Here is a 16,091-nt window from a genome sequence, read left to right as displayed (position 1 = left end):
CCAACATCACTTCCCCGCACATTAGCTTATTTGAAATGGTCATCCGAATGTCTTTCGTAGCGCCGAGTGCGTATGCCATAGTTGTCTGCCACTTAGAAACAGGCTGGCTTTTCACTGGCTTATTTCGTCTGGTATGGGCAGCTACATACTTCCTCTTCGGTCGATTACAGGCATCAGTCATGAATTATCCCGATGGGCCATGCGTTTTTGCGATGGAGACAGTAGAAGAGATTACGTGCTGAATTATTTGCCAGCAATGATATGCTAACATGCTGTTGGCGATTTCATATTTATCAAGCCACTAGCTTGACTGGAAGGAATACGAGCGGCACGCATTTAATATGGACGCTATCACATGTCCAGTGATGTCGCCCCGATTATCTTTCCTTTACTATCTGCATTTTTAGTACTTGCGAGCTCATAAGTGAGCACATTAAAAAATCCAACAACCTACCTTCTTTCTACGCCACATCACAAAGTCCTCTTAACGATGGTGCATCAGAACCGTCCAATCTTGTAAAGCATCGCTTCACTTTCCTTCCTTACGAGGTAGGTACTATCAGTTGTGTGTCAACCTGTATCGTAGATTTAGCTGAACGAACAAAATTGGTCATTTGCTTAGGAAGCCATTTCATCAGCCGTCAGCGCATATGATCGCTCATCATTTATATTGTGTAACAAAAAACACTGTTAGCAAGTCGTTCTGTTATTTCCTCTTCATTTTCCGTCAGCCGGTGTCAGTATGTGTTAAGAACGTTTCCTTCATTATTTCGTCAAGCGAATTCTCCACTGCATCGTTGTACCGATTGGTATGAGCGTCTCGCGCGTGGGGCGGCGGTCAGCTGACGGATTCGCGCCTCCCCCGGCCGGCCAGCCACCATCGATTGGGGCGGCACTCGGCGGCTTTCCTCGGCCCGCCTCGGCCGCCCGCCGCCGGCCGGGCGTCAGTAGTCGGCTGTAGTGCGCGCGGTGCGGGCGGCGCGCGCTGTGATGCGCCACCAGCCTCTGCCGGCGCTGTGCAGGAGCTGCGGCGCCGCCCAGCTGTGGCCGCTGCCGGCCCGGCTCCGGTCGCGCTGGTCGGCCGTGTCGAGCCGCGCCGACCAGCGGCTGGTGCTGGTGAGCTGCTGGCGCTGGCCGGCGGCGCCGCTGGCCGCGCCGTGCCCGGAGCGGCGCCGGCCCGGCCACCTGCTGGCCTCGCTGCTCATCACCGGCCTCCTCATGGTGCTGTTCTACACCAACCTGGCGGCCGACGGGTGCCGCGCGCCGGCCAGGTGGGTTCATCACCGACAGGGACACTGACGCCGAGACGCTGGGCGTGCCGACTGCCGGTACCTCCACTAACCGGCGCACGTGCTGCTGTGTGCATTCTGCATTGATGCTCATAACGAGCATATCGGGCGCTTAAGAGCATAGGTGCGGTTTCGGTGAGCCATGAGCCAACTCCGAATTGAGCTTTCCGTGATGTCACCGACCCTAGTCCTTTCCTTGCACCCTGAGTCCCAGCCTGCTGCTGTGCGCTCACATCTGGTATTGGAAGCGATGTCATGTTTGGCCGGGGCTGCAGCTCCGCTAGCTCCCAGCTACCGCTGTGACCTACCAGACCCGGAGGGCTCGGTGTCAGGTTCCATTCAGCAGCGTGCTGACGTTTCGTTCGCCCACACTCCTGGTATGCCGCCCTTCCCGTCTACTGCCGGTCTTTCCGTCTGTCTAACAGTCCCTCTGTCCGCCGTCCTGAGTATCTGCCTGTCTGTTCGTCTGTCTGCCCGTCTGTCCTATTCTTTCGTCCGCCTTTCTCTCCATTACTTTCCGTTCCCCGTCCTACTCTCCTTTTGTCCGTCTGCCTGCCCGCATTCCTAACCTCATGTGCCGGCTGAGCAGGCGACATTCCGCAGACCACGTCACCCCGGCCCAGCGCCGGCCAGACCCTCCGCCCGCCCTGTCTCCGAGGCGCCGTCACCTCTGACCCGGGCCATGTGTGTACTGTGTACCCGGCTTGTCTGTCTGGACCCCAGGACAGGCGGCTCATACCAGCGCAATCCAGTAAGCTTGTGTGTAGCCTGTGTGTCTGTGTATGCGCTGGAGCTTGTTTGTTTACGGTACACGCACCTATCTCGGCCACGGTGTGATTTAATTTGATATGGTGGCTATTTTTCCAGCTTATCGGGGTGCCATCGGTGTATTTGACGTGTCCATAGGGCGTGGTACAGCATTGGCGTGATGCGTTGATCTGTGTTGTCCACTGGTCGGTCTCGTTGTTCCGTTCATCGTCAACAACAGGCTGCAAGCTCTCCGGACTCTACCACTGGCCCAAATTGATTCTGCTGCCGTGTGCAGCGTGCAGCTGAGAGCTGAGGGGGCCCAGTGCCGGCGCTCGGTGTCCACGTCTGGTGTATATCAGTGCCGTGGGACAGGGGGATTGCCCGGAGTCAGCGACAGATGCAGGGTAGGGAGGTGAATTCGTCAGCTCAGCGGGGGGGGGGGGGGGGTGGAGGTGGGCTGTGAAAAACGCCACCTGTGCCTATTGGCGGCTCGGAATAACGGGTGCAACTTGCGACAGACCACCGAGCCGTGTTGTGGTTAGCTTAGACTTCGGGGACAACCGGTTTTGGTCAGCTCAAATGCTAGTGCATCGCGCCTTGATTAGCAGTAAGCAGAATTCCAGGCCATCCTAATTTAGCCAGCTCAGGCCTCGGTCATCGCGTCGCTGTGGGTCATCTTTTCTCGTTCAGACCTCAGGTGACCTGCCATAGCGGCCTATTCCGTGCCTCATGTCAGTGCGATAGGTTAATCCAGAAATCCAGGCCACAGTATTTCAGTCCATCGTTCCCGAGCTCGGTAAACTGCCAGCCGCGCTCGTCCTACCCTCATGGCTCCATCCCGCCGTCGAGCCAGGCCACTTGGCTTCGTCACAGTGCCGCCGGCGCGTTCCACCGGGGCTGGCGCTCTCTCTCAGTCCCGTGTGTAGAGAGCTGTCCAGCGCGCAGCCCCGAGCCGCCGGGCTGGGAAGCTCGCGACTTTCTCGAGCTGTGGAGCGTCCGGTCCGTCAGCCGCGCCGCGGTGCCGTCACCAGCCAGTGGTGACCGGGCCTGTCTGTTTACGGTACTGGCGACGCGTGCAGCGCCACGGCGGCGGCCGGGAGGGAGGGGAGGGCCATTGAGGTCATAGTGGCGGAGAGTGGCGTTTTTTGCCGTCTGTCTGTCCGGCCGGCCGGACGGGCGACGGCCGGACGGTATGCTGCAGCCACACCACCTCCGTCATCAGTGTGTTGTTCAATGTAGACGGCACGGGGTTATCGTCCGACGTTCGCACTGAGGCTGTTTTGGTCGTCAGTGCAGGGTGCCGGACATTCTGCGCACTTACTGCTTTTCGTTGATGCACAGGGTCGATATGCACACTTGCGCCTGTCGTTCTCAGCGCCGGGTACCGGAGTGGCGGTCGATCGAAGGTCTCAGTCCAGTCGATAGTACACGGGCGACGGACGGTCTACGCACTAACGCTGGCATGCCGATCAGGCGGTCGCTGCTCGCGGCGTAGGTTGGTCATATGGCTTGTCGTTTGGGTCGGTCTAGTGGACGTGACGTCTCAAAGGGGAAAGGAGACGCACACCTTCTACTCATAGAGGTGGATCACTCACGTGGACGGTGCACGTGAATGGTATCGGGAAACTTGCGAGGATTCCCTCCTCGTCCGGCGCTAGTTATAAATAACCCAGACGTATTACTGTTGCTGGATAAGCAACGTGACTTGGGTTATTCATTCAGAAAGGTACTTTTCAAATGCCTTGCCACATGACGATCTGAGTTGCCCGTATTTACCGTTTGTTAGTAACTGTGTGCCTTTGTTTATCACTGCTTTCTGATCTGATGAAGGCATGATCAGGGAGCAATCATCATACGGCCGCCATGAATCTCTCTTTTGACCCGACCGTCGCGGCGCGTGAACTGTGGATGGAGGGACCGGCAGAGGGCGAACGGTCGACCGGTTTTTGTGGGCTTTCTGTACGTGACTTTTGGTAGACTCACGGAGGGTGAGAATCTGCTCCGAGGCGGTGAGAGCCACTGTTTGGTGAGATGGGATGGACGACTGGAGAAAACTGACGTTTACCTGGCTGTCATGGATGATAGTGACTGGTCTTGTCTCACACGGTGAGGGGTGACACGTCGTTTTTTCTGTTTGCACAGGGGCCAGGAGTCGGCGGCGGACCCGTCGCTGCCGCCTCCGCCGCCGCCGCCGCTGCCGACGGTGGCAGCCGAGACGCCGGTGACGCCGCTACCCGTGCCGCCGCTCTCGGGGGATACTGAGGAAGGAGAGCCGGTGGAGTCGGGCGCCCCGGCTGCGGAGTCTCCCCCGCCGCCGGAGCGGCCGGCCGCTGAGGTGACAGAGACGGGCGCACAGCCGGACCGGCCACCCTCGGCGTCTGCAGACACGGGACAGCCGCCGACACCCACACCGACACCGGCATCAACACCAACACCAACACCAACACCGGCGGCCGCACCGAGTCAGGCGCAGGGCCAGGCACGCTCCCCACCGCCGCCGCCCACCCCTGCTCCAACTCCGGCGGCCGCCCCAGCTCCTGTGGTAGCTGGTGATGCCCCGACCGCCACTACACAGGAGCCTCCACCATCGCCACCGCCAGTGGCACCATCGGCACCATCGCCGGCTCCGACACCAGCACCAGAGGCACCAGCGGCCGCGCCGGCGGCGGAACCTCCCTCGGACGAGCCTCCCGTGGTGATAGCGAAGGACATCCGCTCGACGCTCACCGACGGCCCTCCTCCTAACCCCGAGCCGGGACCGGAGACGTTCACCCCGCCTCCTCCGCTGACGACCCAGCCGACTCCGGGCTCCGAGCCGGCGGCCGGACCGGAGGCGGGCGCCCGGAGTCACGGCTCCGGGTCCGGGCCGGCCCCGGACACCGCGCCCGGAGAGAACGTTACCTCCAGCGGGGCGGCCGAGGACGCCCTCTGGCCGCCGGAGACGGGCTCTGGAGAGGACATCCAGCCCTTCAACGAGTGGGCCAGCAAGCGGGTGGAGGAGACGCAGAAAAAGACAGGTGAGTGGGCGGTGTAAGTGTGGTGGGCTAGTGATTTTTGGGGGGCTATCGGAATATTTACTGGGAGATCCGGCGTCGGCGTGCCTCGCGGTACTTCTTATTTAAAATTCCCTATGACAACCAGTAACCACCCAGAAGCAGGAAACATTACACGACTGGATTCAGCGTTACCGTTTTTTTTTTAATAACCTTCACATGAAAAATGATTTGTTTTGGAATAATATGTATCAGTTAGCCTTTTGCGTGGCAGAGCGTAACTATCGCTCTTTAAATAGCGTAAGATCATAAGACCGGAACTGTAGCTTCTGTCTGTCCATATGTGGTCAACTGAGTCAGCATCATTTTGACAAGTGACTAAAGTATCGGGGCACTGAAACTGAACACGACATTTTGTGTTTTGTCGTTTTGACAGCTGGACTGGTGATTCACTGCGTGTTTTTTGGGTAGGTTTACTGTGCTAGGGGACTGGAGACTGTATGACATGGTTTGGTAGTGTGACTGGACAGACAGGTATGCTTCGCTAGTAGGTATACCTCCGGTTGCCAAGCAACAATCCTAACATAATATGACCTCTGTTTGGAACAAGTGCATTCACCCGGCTTCTATTTATGACTTTGGCTTTTTGCGTTTGCTGATCACATATGAGCGCACATACATATGAGATTACATTTCACCGTTGCGAGCACATATGACGACAGCGGACACTGATCAGTGTTTTCTCGAGGGGATTCAGAGTCGTGCAGAAAGAAATCCGATCGGCTACTCTCAATAAGGATACCAGTGTGCCCTGCGCTTGCAGCTCTCACACGTGTGCATATTTCATGAATCTGAGTTTCCAATCGCCGACTTCCGTCGACAGGCCTCTGAATGAATGCTGTTAGTACAAAAGTGGGTTGAAATGTATCGCTATTGTTTGAAAACATTGTGCAATTACTGAAACAAGTGTTAAAAACTGACTTGCTTTCGAATCCATTTCACTACCTGACGTGTTCCATTACCTACCTCATTCAAACACATATGACGCGATCTGTGCTTCTCACGGGGTAGTGTCACTATGTACTGTTCTCACGGGGTCTGTGGTACCATTCACACTGGTTGACAACGCTCCGTGACCGCCTCTGTCTCTCTCCCACCGCAGGGGACACGGTGTCACCGTCTCGGCCCGGCGCCGGCGCCAGCCCCGTGAAGAAACCCCCGGTGCGACACCGAATCAAAAACTACGCTTCCCCCGACTGCGGAGCCAAAGTTCTGGCGGCCAACCCGGGCGCCACGTCAGCAGGCAACGTGCTCAGCCCGGGCCGCGACGAGTACATGCTCAACAGCTGTGACACTAGGGTGTGGTTCGTCATAGAGCTGTGCGAGGGCATACAGGCCAGCCGGGTGAGTGGCGGACGGGGGAGAGGGAATGAGGATGATGGAAGGGAGTGGGACCAGGGGGAATGGATGAAAAAGAAGGGGTGGGGTATACGAGACTTTGGTGGATGCAAGCTACCACTTTTGCTGACGTGTGTGGTTTGCTCTGCTGTAAATGCGCCATTGCATGCTCCTTTGTCACATTTTTGTTCTCTTTGATGGATTTCTTTCGTCTCTTCCGGTATCTTCAATCTCTGAATGACAAACTTCTCCTGCTAAGCGCATTCCCTTAGCCCGGCGTCACTCATAGCCAGACCGTAACCACCTCCTCCTTCCCTCCCTCCGCAGCTGGAGCTCAGTAACGACGAACTGTACTCGTCGTCGCCTCGTGAGTTCGCCGTCTACCTCACGGACCGGTACCCGACCCGCGAGTGGAACAAGGTGGGGCAGTTCACCGCCGAGAGTCGCCGCGGACCGCAGAGCTTCCACCTGCCCACCGTCGTGTTCGGCAAGTTCGTCAAGGTAGGTGTGGGCTGGGCTCATCGCCTGGTGTGTGGGCTTGTCGGTGTTAGTGCGGTGTTAAATACCTTCTCATTGCTTTTGTCACTTTTCGCTGCATGCATTCATTTTATATGCATTCTCATTACACTACACACACAATTATGGATGCGTCGACAATCTTCACGATAGATTGTCCTGCCAAACATCCATCTCATTATAGCCCGTGCCGTGCTATAACATTTATGCCGTTCCGGCGTACTGCGCCGTGGTTTTACGTTGCATACCTGCCGCGTTTTACATAATCATGCCATGCGATTGGCCACACCGTGTGGCATGCCTTGCCATAGTCCGCGGTGGACATGTCTTGTGTTATACTGTGGTGCCAGACATGCTTAACTGTGCTATGCTGTGCCATACCGCGTCGAACCACTCCTTCCGTGCTACGTCTGTCATATCATCTCGTCGCATGGTGCCGTATTGGCTGTGCTCTGCCGTGCGGTCCTTGCCGTACCGTGCCTCCCTGCTCCGGTCCGGCTGGTCAGGCTGCTGGTGTCGGGTGACCAGCCACTGGGGGAGGAGGGGAGTGGGGTGGGGCGCCGAACGCTGACCGGTGCGTTGGGCCTGTGGAAACAAACACCTGTGCTGCAGCGGTGCCCGGTCAGGCGCTGAGCTAGCAGACTGCACGGGTCCGGGTCCGGGTGATGGCTCAGGCCGGGTGACTGGCTCAGATGGGCTGACTGGCTCACTCTGGGTGACTAGTAGCTCAGTACGAGTGACTGGCTCAGTTCGGATCAACTGGCTCAGCCTAAGTAGCTGCTCAGTGTTCATTCCTAGTGACTCGCTCAATGCTCATTCTTTTGGGCTAGACATATTGTGAAAAGCAACCAGTGAGTGGTGGGCTGGATCCCAGGCCCCGGTCTCGCTCTGTTGTTGCTTGCTCCCATGTGAGCGGTCCCGGTGTTTGTAGTCAGAGTGCATGCCTGCAGCTCACATCGGCTAGTGCAGTTTTATGGCAGCACCTCCCGGGGCAGTCTCGAGGTGTATATCCGCGCTCCCAGAGACCCCCATCATACCGAGGCCAGAGCGCCGACACGGTCGATAAATAAGCCTACATGCTCTGCAGTGCAACTAAGCGGCATGCAACTCGGCACTCATGTTGCAATTATGTAGGCGTGGCGTTCATGTTTTTCGGCAATATGATGTGATGTTTTGATAAGCTGGTGGCGTTGTGTTGGTATCTAACCATTCTCCTCGCTTTCTTGATGGATTTGTTTATGATTAAACTCAGCGGTTGCTGTGCGAGTACTCGTAAAAAGTTAGCCCCACGGACACAAGTACGGAGGTAACTACACTGGAAGACGGGGTCCAGAATGTTGATGTTATATAACCTTTGTAATAGTGACCTTATATGACAGTCGTTATGCGGCTCCGTTTTGTTCCTGGTTTTGCTGCTGTACTGAGTGTGGCGTAGCAGTCAGCCTGCGCGGTCGCACAGTGCACGGTCTAACCCAAACAACAGTTAAACTACTGATGGCAATGCTGGAAGCTAAATCGCCCCTGCAGGAGCGCCCTAGTGAACTTAATAGTGGGCAGCGATGTATCGTGCTGTGTCCATGCCCCGCGACTGACTGCGATCACATTTCCGTGCCTGAGGTTACATCACAAACCTATTCGCGTCCAGTGCATCCCACTAAATGGATAATCTCCCGGCACCCCTAGTCGCACGTATCCCCTTCCCTGAACCCCTTCCTGTGACGCTGATCTGACCGTCGGGGGACATTTACATGCCCCACGAGTTATATATGCCACATATGTGCCACAGCAGAACTCGTAGGTTGTAGGTTGGTAGGTTTAACGGGTTTTAGGTTGTAGGTTAGGTCAGGTTAGATTATGTTTTGTTCTATATAACCTGTGGAAAGACATTTGTGACGATCGTGGCACGTGTAACTTCGTGCTATATTCGATATACAGTATACAGTATACACCCTGACCCTCGGTGTTCCCTTGCCAGGTGGAGATCCTGAGTCACTACGGCAGCCACTACTACTGCACCGTGTCCAACGTGCGCGTGTACGGCGCCAGCGAGTACGAGGTGCTGGACCACCAGGACTCTGAGCAGCACGAGACGGAGACGTCGGACTTCGAGGAGCTCATGGGTGAGTTGGTGTGTTCAGAGTGTCGGGCTGGGTCGGTGTCCGGTTATGTAGCGTGGGGAGTGGGACAGGTGGGACTGTCATGGGAGGTTCTGGTCTGCAGCCGCAGTTCTGGTTTAGACAGTTGGTCGCCGCTGAAGGAGGGATGTGTACTAACCAGGGATGCGGAGCCGGAGCCGGAGTCGAAGCCGGAGCCGCCGGAGCCGGCATATTTTGCCCGGAGCCGGAGCCGGAGCCGGAGCCGTGAAACAATATAGCCCGGAGCCGGAGCCGGAGCCGGAGCCGCCAAAAAAGGGGGCGACTCCGACTCCTTTTTATTTTTTGAAGAGGAAAAAAAAATAATTGACCTAGTTCGGTTTGACAGTACAAGGCAGTAAAACATATGGTATAATGGTACTTACGTCATGGGCCATCAAGTGAATGAAAAAAGCCGAATATCCCCAGTATCCCACAGTACGCAATAAACTGCCTGTCTGCTCCTCCCCCTCCCCCCCCACGTCTTCTGCATCCCCAGAACATGAGGACCGGTCATCAGGTGACGGCCATTGTTTTCAAGCCAGTGCAGTGGACTGCAACTCCCAGCACCGTCTCTTCCCACCCCCCACCCCCACCCCCACCCCCCAATGCAGCCGAGACGGGCGTCAGCTTACGATGGTTCAGTGAACTCCGATTCGCGGCGACTGCGTTTCCAATGCCATCGCTTCCTAGTCCTTTGTTCTGCCAGTTCTCTCCGAGGTGCGTTTGCGCGGGGACGCGGTGAGCCGGTCCTGGCAAAGAGTAACGCGTATAACCAATCCAATTTTTCTTCCACCCGTATTTAATTGATTGCATAGGGGATGTACTGAGTCGGAGCCGGAGCCGCCGGAGCCGGACCATTTTACTCGGAGCCGGAGCCGGAGCCGGAGCCGGAGCCGCCATAACATTTCACCCGGAGCCGGAGCCGGAGCCGGAGCCGATTTTTTTCTCCGGAGCCGGAGCCGGAGCCGGAGCCGTCTGAAATTTCCACGGCTCCGCATCCCTGGTACTAACTGTAGGCTAAGTGTTGACTGTAAGGTAAAGCTGACTGCTCAGGGATGCAGAATACAGACCGTGGCTGACGGGCGGGGGGTGGCGGCCGCCACAGGTGTTCGGTGATTGACTGAGGAACTGAAACTGTCCGTCACAGACCAGCTGGGCGGCGGGGAATGTAGATTGTAGGGGGTTGCGAATTGATTGTAAAGGAAGGTGTAAGCAAGTCCTGACACTGTTGGAACTTGGATCAATAGTAATGCACATTGTGTATGTGTTAGTTACTATTGTTCAATGCCGATGTGCAATATGCATGAGGGTGATTACAATACCCTGTCTTTATGGTCTAGTATGATCGAGATGCTCATTCCACCATAGTCTGTTGCATATTAATTACGCCCTGGCGATGTTTCTAACTAACCTTGTCATGACCACTTCCCCTGGCTTTGTCATGCCCACTTCCCCTTCTGGCCTGCCACACTCGCGTGTCACGGGGGTGTACGTTGAGGTCTGATCAATTTCTTCCAAACACCAGACGGCGACGATGCAATTTGTTTAACCTGGGCACCAGCGGTAGCGCCGCGCGATCCTCAAACGTTTCGTTGACGGCCCCACGCCACTCTAACGACTCCAACTCCAACGCTGGCTTCCAGCGTTCCAAAATTTCTAACATTGGCCGCTGCCAGCCAACGTTGGCTGTTAGTAAAGTGATCTTGCTTCCAGGTTCTTATCGAAAGTAATTGCGATGGCTCATTATTCGGTAATCTGGTGGCTGGTGAATTCGACACTGACCACTTTCACGTTGGTCGTTGATTATCTCATCTTCCGTTTTCCCTTTCTTGTATTTTCGATGTGTTCCTAAACAATTTCTTCCAATCTTAACCTTCGGTCGCCACGAAACCCATATCATTATCGTAAGCCTTTTCTCTTGATCATACACAGACGGCCGCTGCGGTTGTCGCTCCAGTCGCCTTTTGATTTCCCCTCTCACATTGTCCAGCTCTCTCCGTCTGCCTTTTCGATGTCAGTGGCGCCGGGCTCGTTTGACGTAACCAGCATTCCCGGCCGGGCCATGAGTTACTGTCGCGATGCGCGGCTGGCATTTTGTCGGTGCCATCGAACCTTCATTGATCGATATCACACGGCGCCGATCCGGGTCGGGAAATGAGCCTCCAACGGCCGCCGTCAGGCCGTCATAGCTCGCTGTTCGGAAGGGTCGAATCGATGGTTATCTCCAGAAGTCTGTCGAGAATGTAGCTAAAGGATAACCAGGTCCAAATACAATCCGCTTAGCAGGGTCAATGAAATACAGCCGCAAACACTGCCAGCGTTGCTTGTAGGGGGATGTCTGGTGCACAACAGTTGCTGATGGCCGAGCGTCCGCTGATATCAGCAGCTGCCGTGCTTCTAGCTTTGGGTGGCTGTAGTTGCTGCCATTGCTGTGGTGGTTGGTTTGGGTTAAGCACCATATGCAGTGGACCAAAGTAGCGTGGCGCCACTGGTGGTGCGGCGCCGGCCATCCAATCAATGTTCGGTCACCGCGGTACCGGCGGTTGGTTGTTGATGGGCTGTCGTCGTGCCCCCGGCAGAGCGACCTTAGCGACCGGCTGGAGCCGAGCGGGCACGGCCGATCGACCGAGCCGTGACCCTGACATTTGGAACTTGGCTCAGTCGGAAGATGTTAGGCTTCTCCTCGGGCTGTGGACCTTCGTTCGTTCTGGATAGGGTAGCCACGTAAGCTGTTGGCCGTTGGGTGTGTTGTGTGAAATGCCGTTGGCCAGTGACCCGCCCTGACCACAGTGACCATCCCCTGTACCCTGTGTGCCTGTCCTGAACGGCCCTGTTGCTCAGCACTGACCACCATCACCCTGTTGCAGAGCCTGCCGAGCCGACCGATCGACCGAACCTGTTCAACCGCGCGCTGCAGGCCGTCAACAGCATGGTGGAGACGGCCAAGGTGGCCTTCACTGGAAGTGAGTTTGACCACGCCCGCAGTTCCCGCTAAAAGGGGTCTATACGCGGATATTTGTGCTGCTTGTGCTGGTCGGTAACGTGGATACCTTGGAGGCTTGTGAGTGTGTTAAATTTTGATCGCCCAACTCAGATATTGTCTAATCACGAGCTCTGAAATCCGTTTGATGCAGTTGATAATTTACATTAACGATGTTGGGTCAATGCTAGGAGTTACCTAGGAATCACTACACGGTAAAGCCGGTTGTAACCACATTGTTAAATTAGTTATCAACCCACCTCCACCATACACATCAATAAATGTACCGGTTCCACTTTCACGAGGGTCGGCACTCCAGGCCCACCGTGCCAGTGTATGGTCTCCTGACCCACCGCCGAGGGCCTCTGTAAGGCGGTCGATGCACGTCCGCTGTGGCTCCATAATCATAAAATCCCAGGCGCGCCACTGTGACCCCGTATCGGACTGTGGTTAGCCGACGGTGACTCATCAGTGCCAGACCAGACGCCGCCCGGTCACCATGTATTGACTGAAAGCGGCGCCATACCACCTGTCCCACACGTGACCCACCTGTGGGAACCCTTACAATGTCCCCGATGGCCGTGAGACGACGCAGGGGGGGGGGGGGGCGGCTCTAAGCCGGTTAGAACCCTCTAGAATGTATCGCTGCATTGGCTACGGAGCGTGCCGATTGGGTGGATGGCACGGATCGGGTTTGTCGCGTTGGTGAAGTGGATGTTACACTGGTGGGAGGGATGGAGCTTGATGTATGTGGTCTGATGACTGATGAGGGTCTGACTGTGTTTCAGAGCGTGACGCGGCGGGCTCGCGGGCGCAGCGCTGCGTCTCTCTGGCTCCTGGTCAGGTGCCGGCCAACCTGAGCTCCGAGCGGCAGCTGGAGCTGGGCTGCAGACTGGCCGAGCTCTCGTCCATCGCCGGCGGGCGGCTGTTCGGCGCCGCCGAGCGCCCGTGTCGCCTCTGCGGCCCCGAGGAGGGTGACCGCGGCACGCCGCACAGCCGTCTGTGTGGCCTGGCGCGCGCCCTGCTGCCGGCCGACACCCTGCAGCTCGTCTGTACCGCTCGGCCGCTGCTGGCACCGCCGGCCGCCGACCCGGCGCCGCCCGCCGCGCCCGCCGCCCGTCCTCCGGCCGCCAACGGCACTGCCGAGCAGGCGCCGGCCGCCGAGACGCCGCCGCCGCCGGCCGGGGAGCGCCCGGCCGCCGCGCCCGCCGCCGCTCCGTCTGCACCACCGGACTCGGCGCCCGTCGAGGCGGCGCTCCTGGCGGCGGCGGCGGCGGCCGGCAACGGCAGCAGCGTGCCGACGCCGGCGGCCGACGCGGCGGCGCCGCCCGACCAGCCGGCGGCGGCGGACGGCGCGGCCGGCGACGGCGGGCCGGCGGCAGAGGAGGCGGCCGGCGGCACGGCCGAGGGCGAGGTGCCGCCCACCACGACCGCCGCGCCGCCGACCACCACCACCGACCCGCCGCCCGCGCAGAAGGAGTCCGTGTTCGTCCGCCTCAGCAACCGCATCAAGGCGCTGGAGCTGAACATGTCGCTGAGCCAGCAGTACCTGGACGAACTGTCGCGCCGCTACAAGAAGCAGGTGGAGGAGATGCAGAAAACCTTCAACAAGACCATCGCCGCGCTGGAAGTCACTGGTAAGAACCAGCAGGAAATGAACGCTTGAAAAAGTGTAGCTGATGCGTTGCCCTTTCGGTGAATTGGATTTCATTACGAATGATGAAAATGAACTCTAAGTTTACTGTTTCATTTGTGAGGTTAGTTCGATGCTGATGTCAGATCGTCTTTGTGAATTTGACATCAAAATCAAACACGCGATTTGTGCTACACGTTTTGTTTTTGCTGAATTGCTTGCCATGAGTGGGGGCATGCCGCCCTATACCTATGCCTGTCTCTCGTCCTGGGGCCGTATTCACGTCGACTTCGTAAGTCGATTTTCTTTCGTAAGGATAATTTGGTATTCACGTCGACCCTTCTTAAGTTTTTATCGACGGAGTTCACGTGATTAAAAAAAAAATGCTTAAGAAGTAGGTCATTCGTAAGGAAATTCCTACGAAAATAATCGACGTGAATACGGCCCCTGATCCTGGTTTACTATACTGACGCCGTACTTATCCCCTCTCCGCACTAACTCTTCCCGTCCGCTCGACAGCCCGTGACGCCGAGAGCCGGGACGAGCTGCAGCAGGAGATGATCCGGTCGCTGCAGAGCCAGATTCTCGAGCTGACCACGGCCGTGGCCGGCGTCCTGGCAGAAAAGGAGGCCGTCACTTGGAAGGTAGGCGGCCGCTGTGGTCTTGTGGACACTGCCGTGAATGAAGGCGAGGGAAGACAGGTCGCGGACTCTGGGCAGGATGGCGGGCGGGCTGAACAAAGTGAAGAAAATGTATAGGCTTATTGAACTTCTTTTGAGACGTGTTTTGGTGATTTTCAGTTATGGTTAGGTGCACGTATGAAACGGTTGTGGTGATTTTTTTGTGAATCACATAGCGTACTGACTGACTACAGATCAGTTGTAAGGTCTACGCTAAACGCCTGATATTGTGTCGTCCATATTTCTCTTACTGGTCACTGGCTGGCCTCAGAATGGCTTCGTCGCTGGTATTACATTACTCCGATGTCCATCATCTAGCTCACAATGGCTCACTGTTTTCCACTGTGTTAACCGCGCCGGCCCGCCGCGCCGTGTTCCAGCTGGTGCAGCGCCACATGGTGCTGATGGCCGTCGAGGTGCTGGTGCTATCGCTGGCGCTGATGCTGTGTCTGCGCCGCCGGCGGGCGGCCGGCGTCGGCCGGCTGCCGTCCACGCGCGCCGCCAAACAGACCACCCAGCCGGCGCGCCAGGAGAAGGCTGCCGCGCGCCGCCAGCCGCGGGAGGTCGCCACAGACGGCCGGGAGAAGAAACACCGGCGCCGGCCCAGTGACGAGGTGGTCAACATATCAGGTACGCAGCTCAGCGGGTGGCAGAGGTAGCAGCAGTGGCGGTCCCGGGTGCAGAACAGATGGAGGTCGGGAGGGCAGGTAGTTGGTAGGTCTGGCGGGGGACGAATTCAGCGAGCAGTGTCTTCATTTCTACGTTATGTTTGTAATTACTCAAATTAGTCTCAGGACGTGTCGTGTAGACATCAGTCTCAGTGTGTGCATTCTTCTTGAGCAAGGATTCGTTGCTCGTGACGACGAATAGCCGTGTATTTCTCGATGTACCGGCTGTTGAGTACCGTACTCCGACCGAGTCTAACCCCTGTCCGCCTGTTTCTCGGCAGGGACATACCACGACCTGCTGATCTCTGAGGGATCGGCAGGCGGGCCGGCGCCGGACGGCGGCCGCCGCGCCCGGCGTCTGATGCGCTCCACGAGCACCTGGTCGGTGGACTCGGAGGAGGCGCAGCAGCTGGCAGTGCCCGGCGTGGGCGTGCTGTTCGCCGGCCCGCCGTCCCCGGCCGTGGCGTTCGTGAGCCGGCGCGGCGCCGCCGCCGCGCCGGCCGCCGTCAGTAACCCGTACTCTCCGCTGAGGAGACTGGAGAACGGGGACGGCGCGGCGCCGGCGGTCTCCCCGCCGCCGCCCCCGCCGCCGCCCCCGCTCACCAACGGGCACTGCCACCCGCCGCCGGCAGCGACCAAAGAGCGGCGAGAGCGGCGACGGGTGAAAAAGAAACTGAACTTGCCGTGAGTGGTGCGTGGTGGTGTGAGTCCAGTTCTGGGGACTGACAGGGTGCGGGCAGACCGGCACTCCGGTGGGTGCGCATTGACTGGGTGCTGGCGGGATACGCCCTCCGTGTGGGCCCGTGTCGCCGTGTGCGGTCGGCGGGACTGTCTTGTGGCTGTGATATCGCTAATGTGTGTGAAGCATGGACTCTGCGCAGCGGCTGCGACAAATCTACCACCCCGTGGGTGGCTGCTATAACGGATGGGAGTCGCGGTGTCGTTTGCGCCATTGTATCGCCTATCATCCCTGTAACTCAGGATTGGCTGGTCACTGAAAGGAAATATAACTGTCTTACACAAAGTACGACCGGCTCTGCTCTCGCGCG

At 57.6% G+C, this 16,091-nt stretch overlaps 2 protein-coding genes across 2 annotated transcripts; both read left to right on the top strand.

Annotated features, from left to right (window-relative positions):
• Nucleotides 1-964: 964 nt before the first annotated feature.
• Nucleotides 965-13,229, top strand: LOC122378266 (mucin-1-like; the record flags this gene model as incomplete). The annotated part of the gene is made up of 7 exons (XM_043359131.1): nucleotides 965-1,271; nucleotides 4,182-5,056; nucleotides 6,195-6,436; nucleotides 6,758-6,931; nucleotides 8,922-9,066; nucleotides 11,949-12,044; nucleotides 12,850-13,229. Coding segments are annotated over exons 1-7 (2,193 nt in total), but the record flags the coding sequence as incomplete, so codon positions are not given.
• A 161-nt stretch (nucleotides 13,230-13,390) lies between these two features.
• Nucleotides 13,391-16,069, top strand: LOC122378293 (formin-like protein 16). The gene is made up of 4 exons (XM_043359178.1): nucleotides 13,391-13,698; nucleotides 14,214-14,338; nucleotides 14,755-15,004; nucleotides 15,324-16,069. The coding sequence occupies exons 1-4, from the start codon at nucleotides 13,590-13,592 to the stop codon at nucleotides 15,728-15,730; spliced, it is 891 nt and encodes a 296-aa protein (XP_043215113.1). The 5' UTR covers nucleotides 13,391-13,589; the 3' UTR covers nucleotides 15,731-16,069.
• Nucleotides 16,070-16,091: the final 22 nt, after the last annotated feature.

The sequence above is a fragment of the Amphibalanus amphitrite genome, unplaced genomic scaffold (genome assembly GCF_019059575.1).
Source record: "Amphibalanus amphitrite isolate SeventyFive unplaced genomic scaffold, NRLGWU_Aamphi_draft 000057F_arrow, whole genome shotgun sequence".
Lineage (NCBI taxonomy): Eukaryota > Metazoa > Arthropoda > Thecostraca > Balanomorpha > Balanidae > Amphibalanus > Amphibalanus amphitrite.
This window is presented reverse-complemented; position numbering and strand designations above follow the sequence as displayed.

What these genes read in the sequence shown, in the direction of transcription:
- LOC122378293 (XM_043359178.1), top strand. Translation starts at nt 13,590, where the DNA reads ATGTCGCTGAGCCAGCAGTACCTGGACGAACTGTCGCGCCGCTACAAG. An exon ending in CGCCGCGCTGGAAGTCACTG is followed by an intron (nt 13,699 to 14,213) that starts GTAAGAACCAGC and finishes TCCGCTCGACAG; the next exon opens with CCCGTGACGCCGAGAGCCGG. An exon ending in CGAGGTGGTCAACATATCAG is followed by an intron (nt 15,005 to 15,323) that starts GTACGCAGCTCA and finishes GTTTCTCGGCAG; the next exon opens with GGACATACCACGACCTGCTG.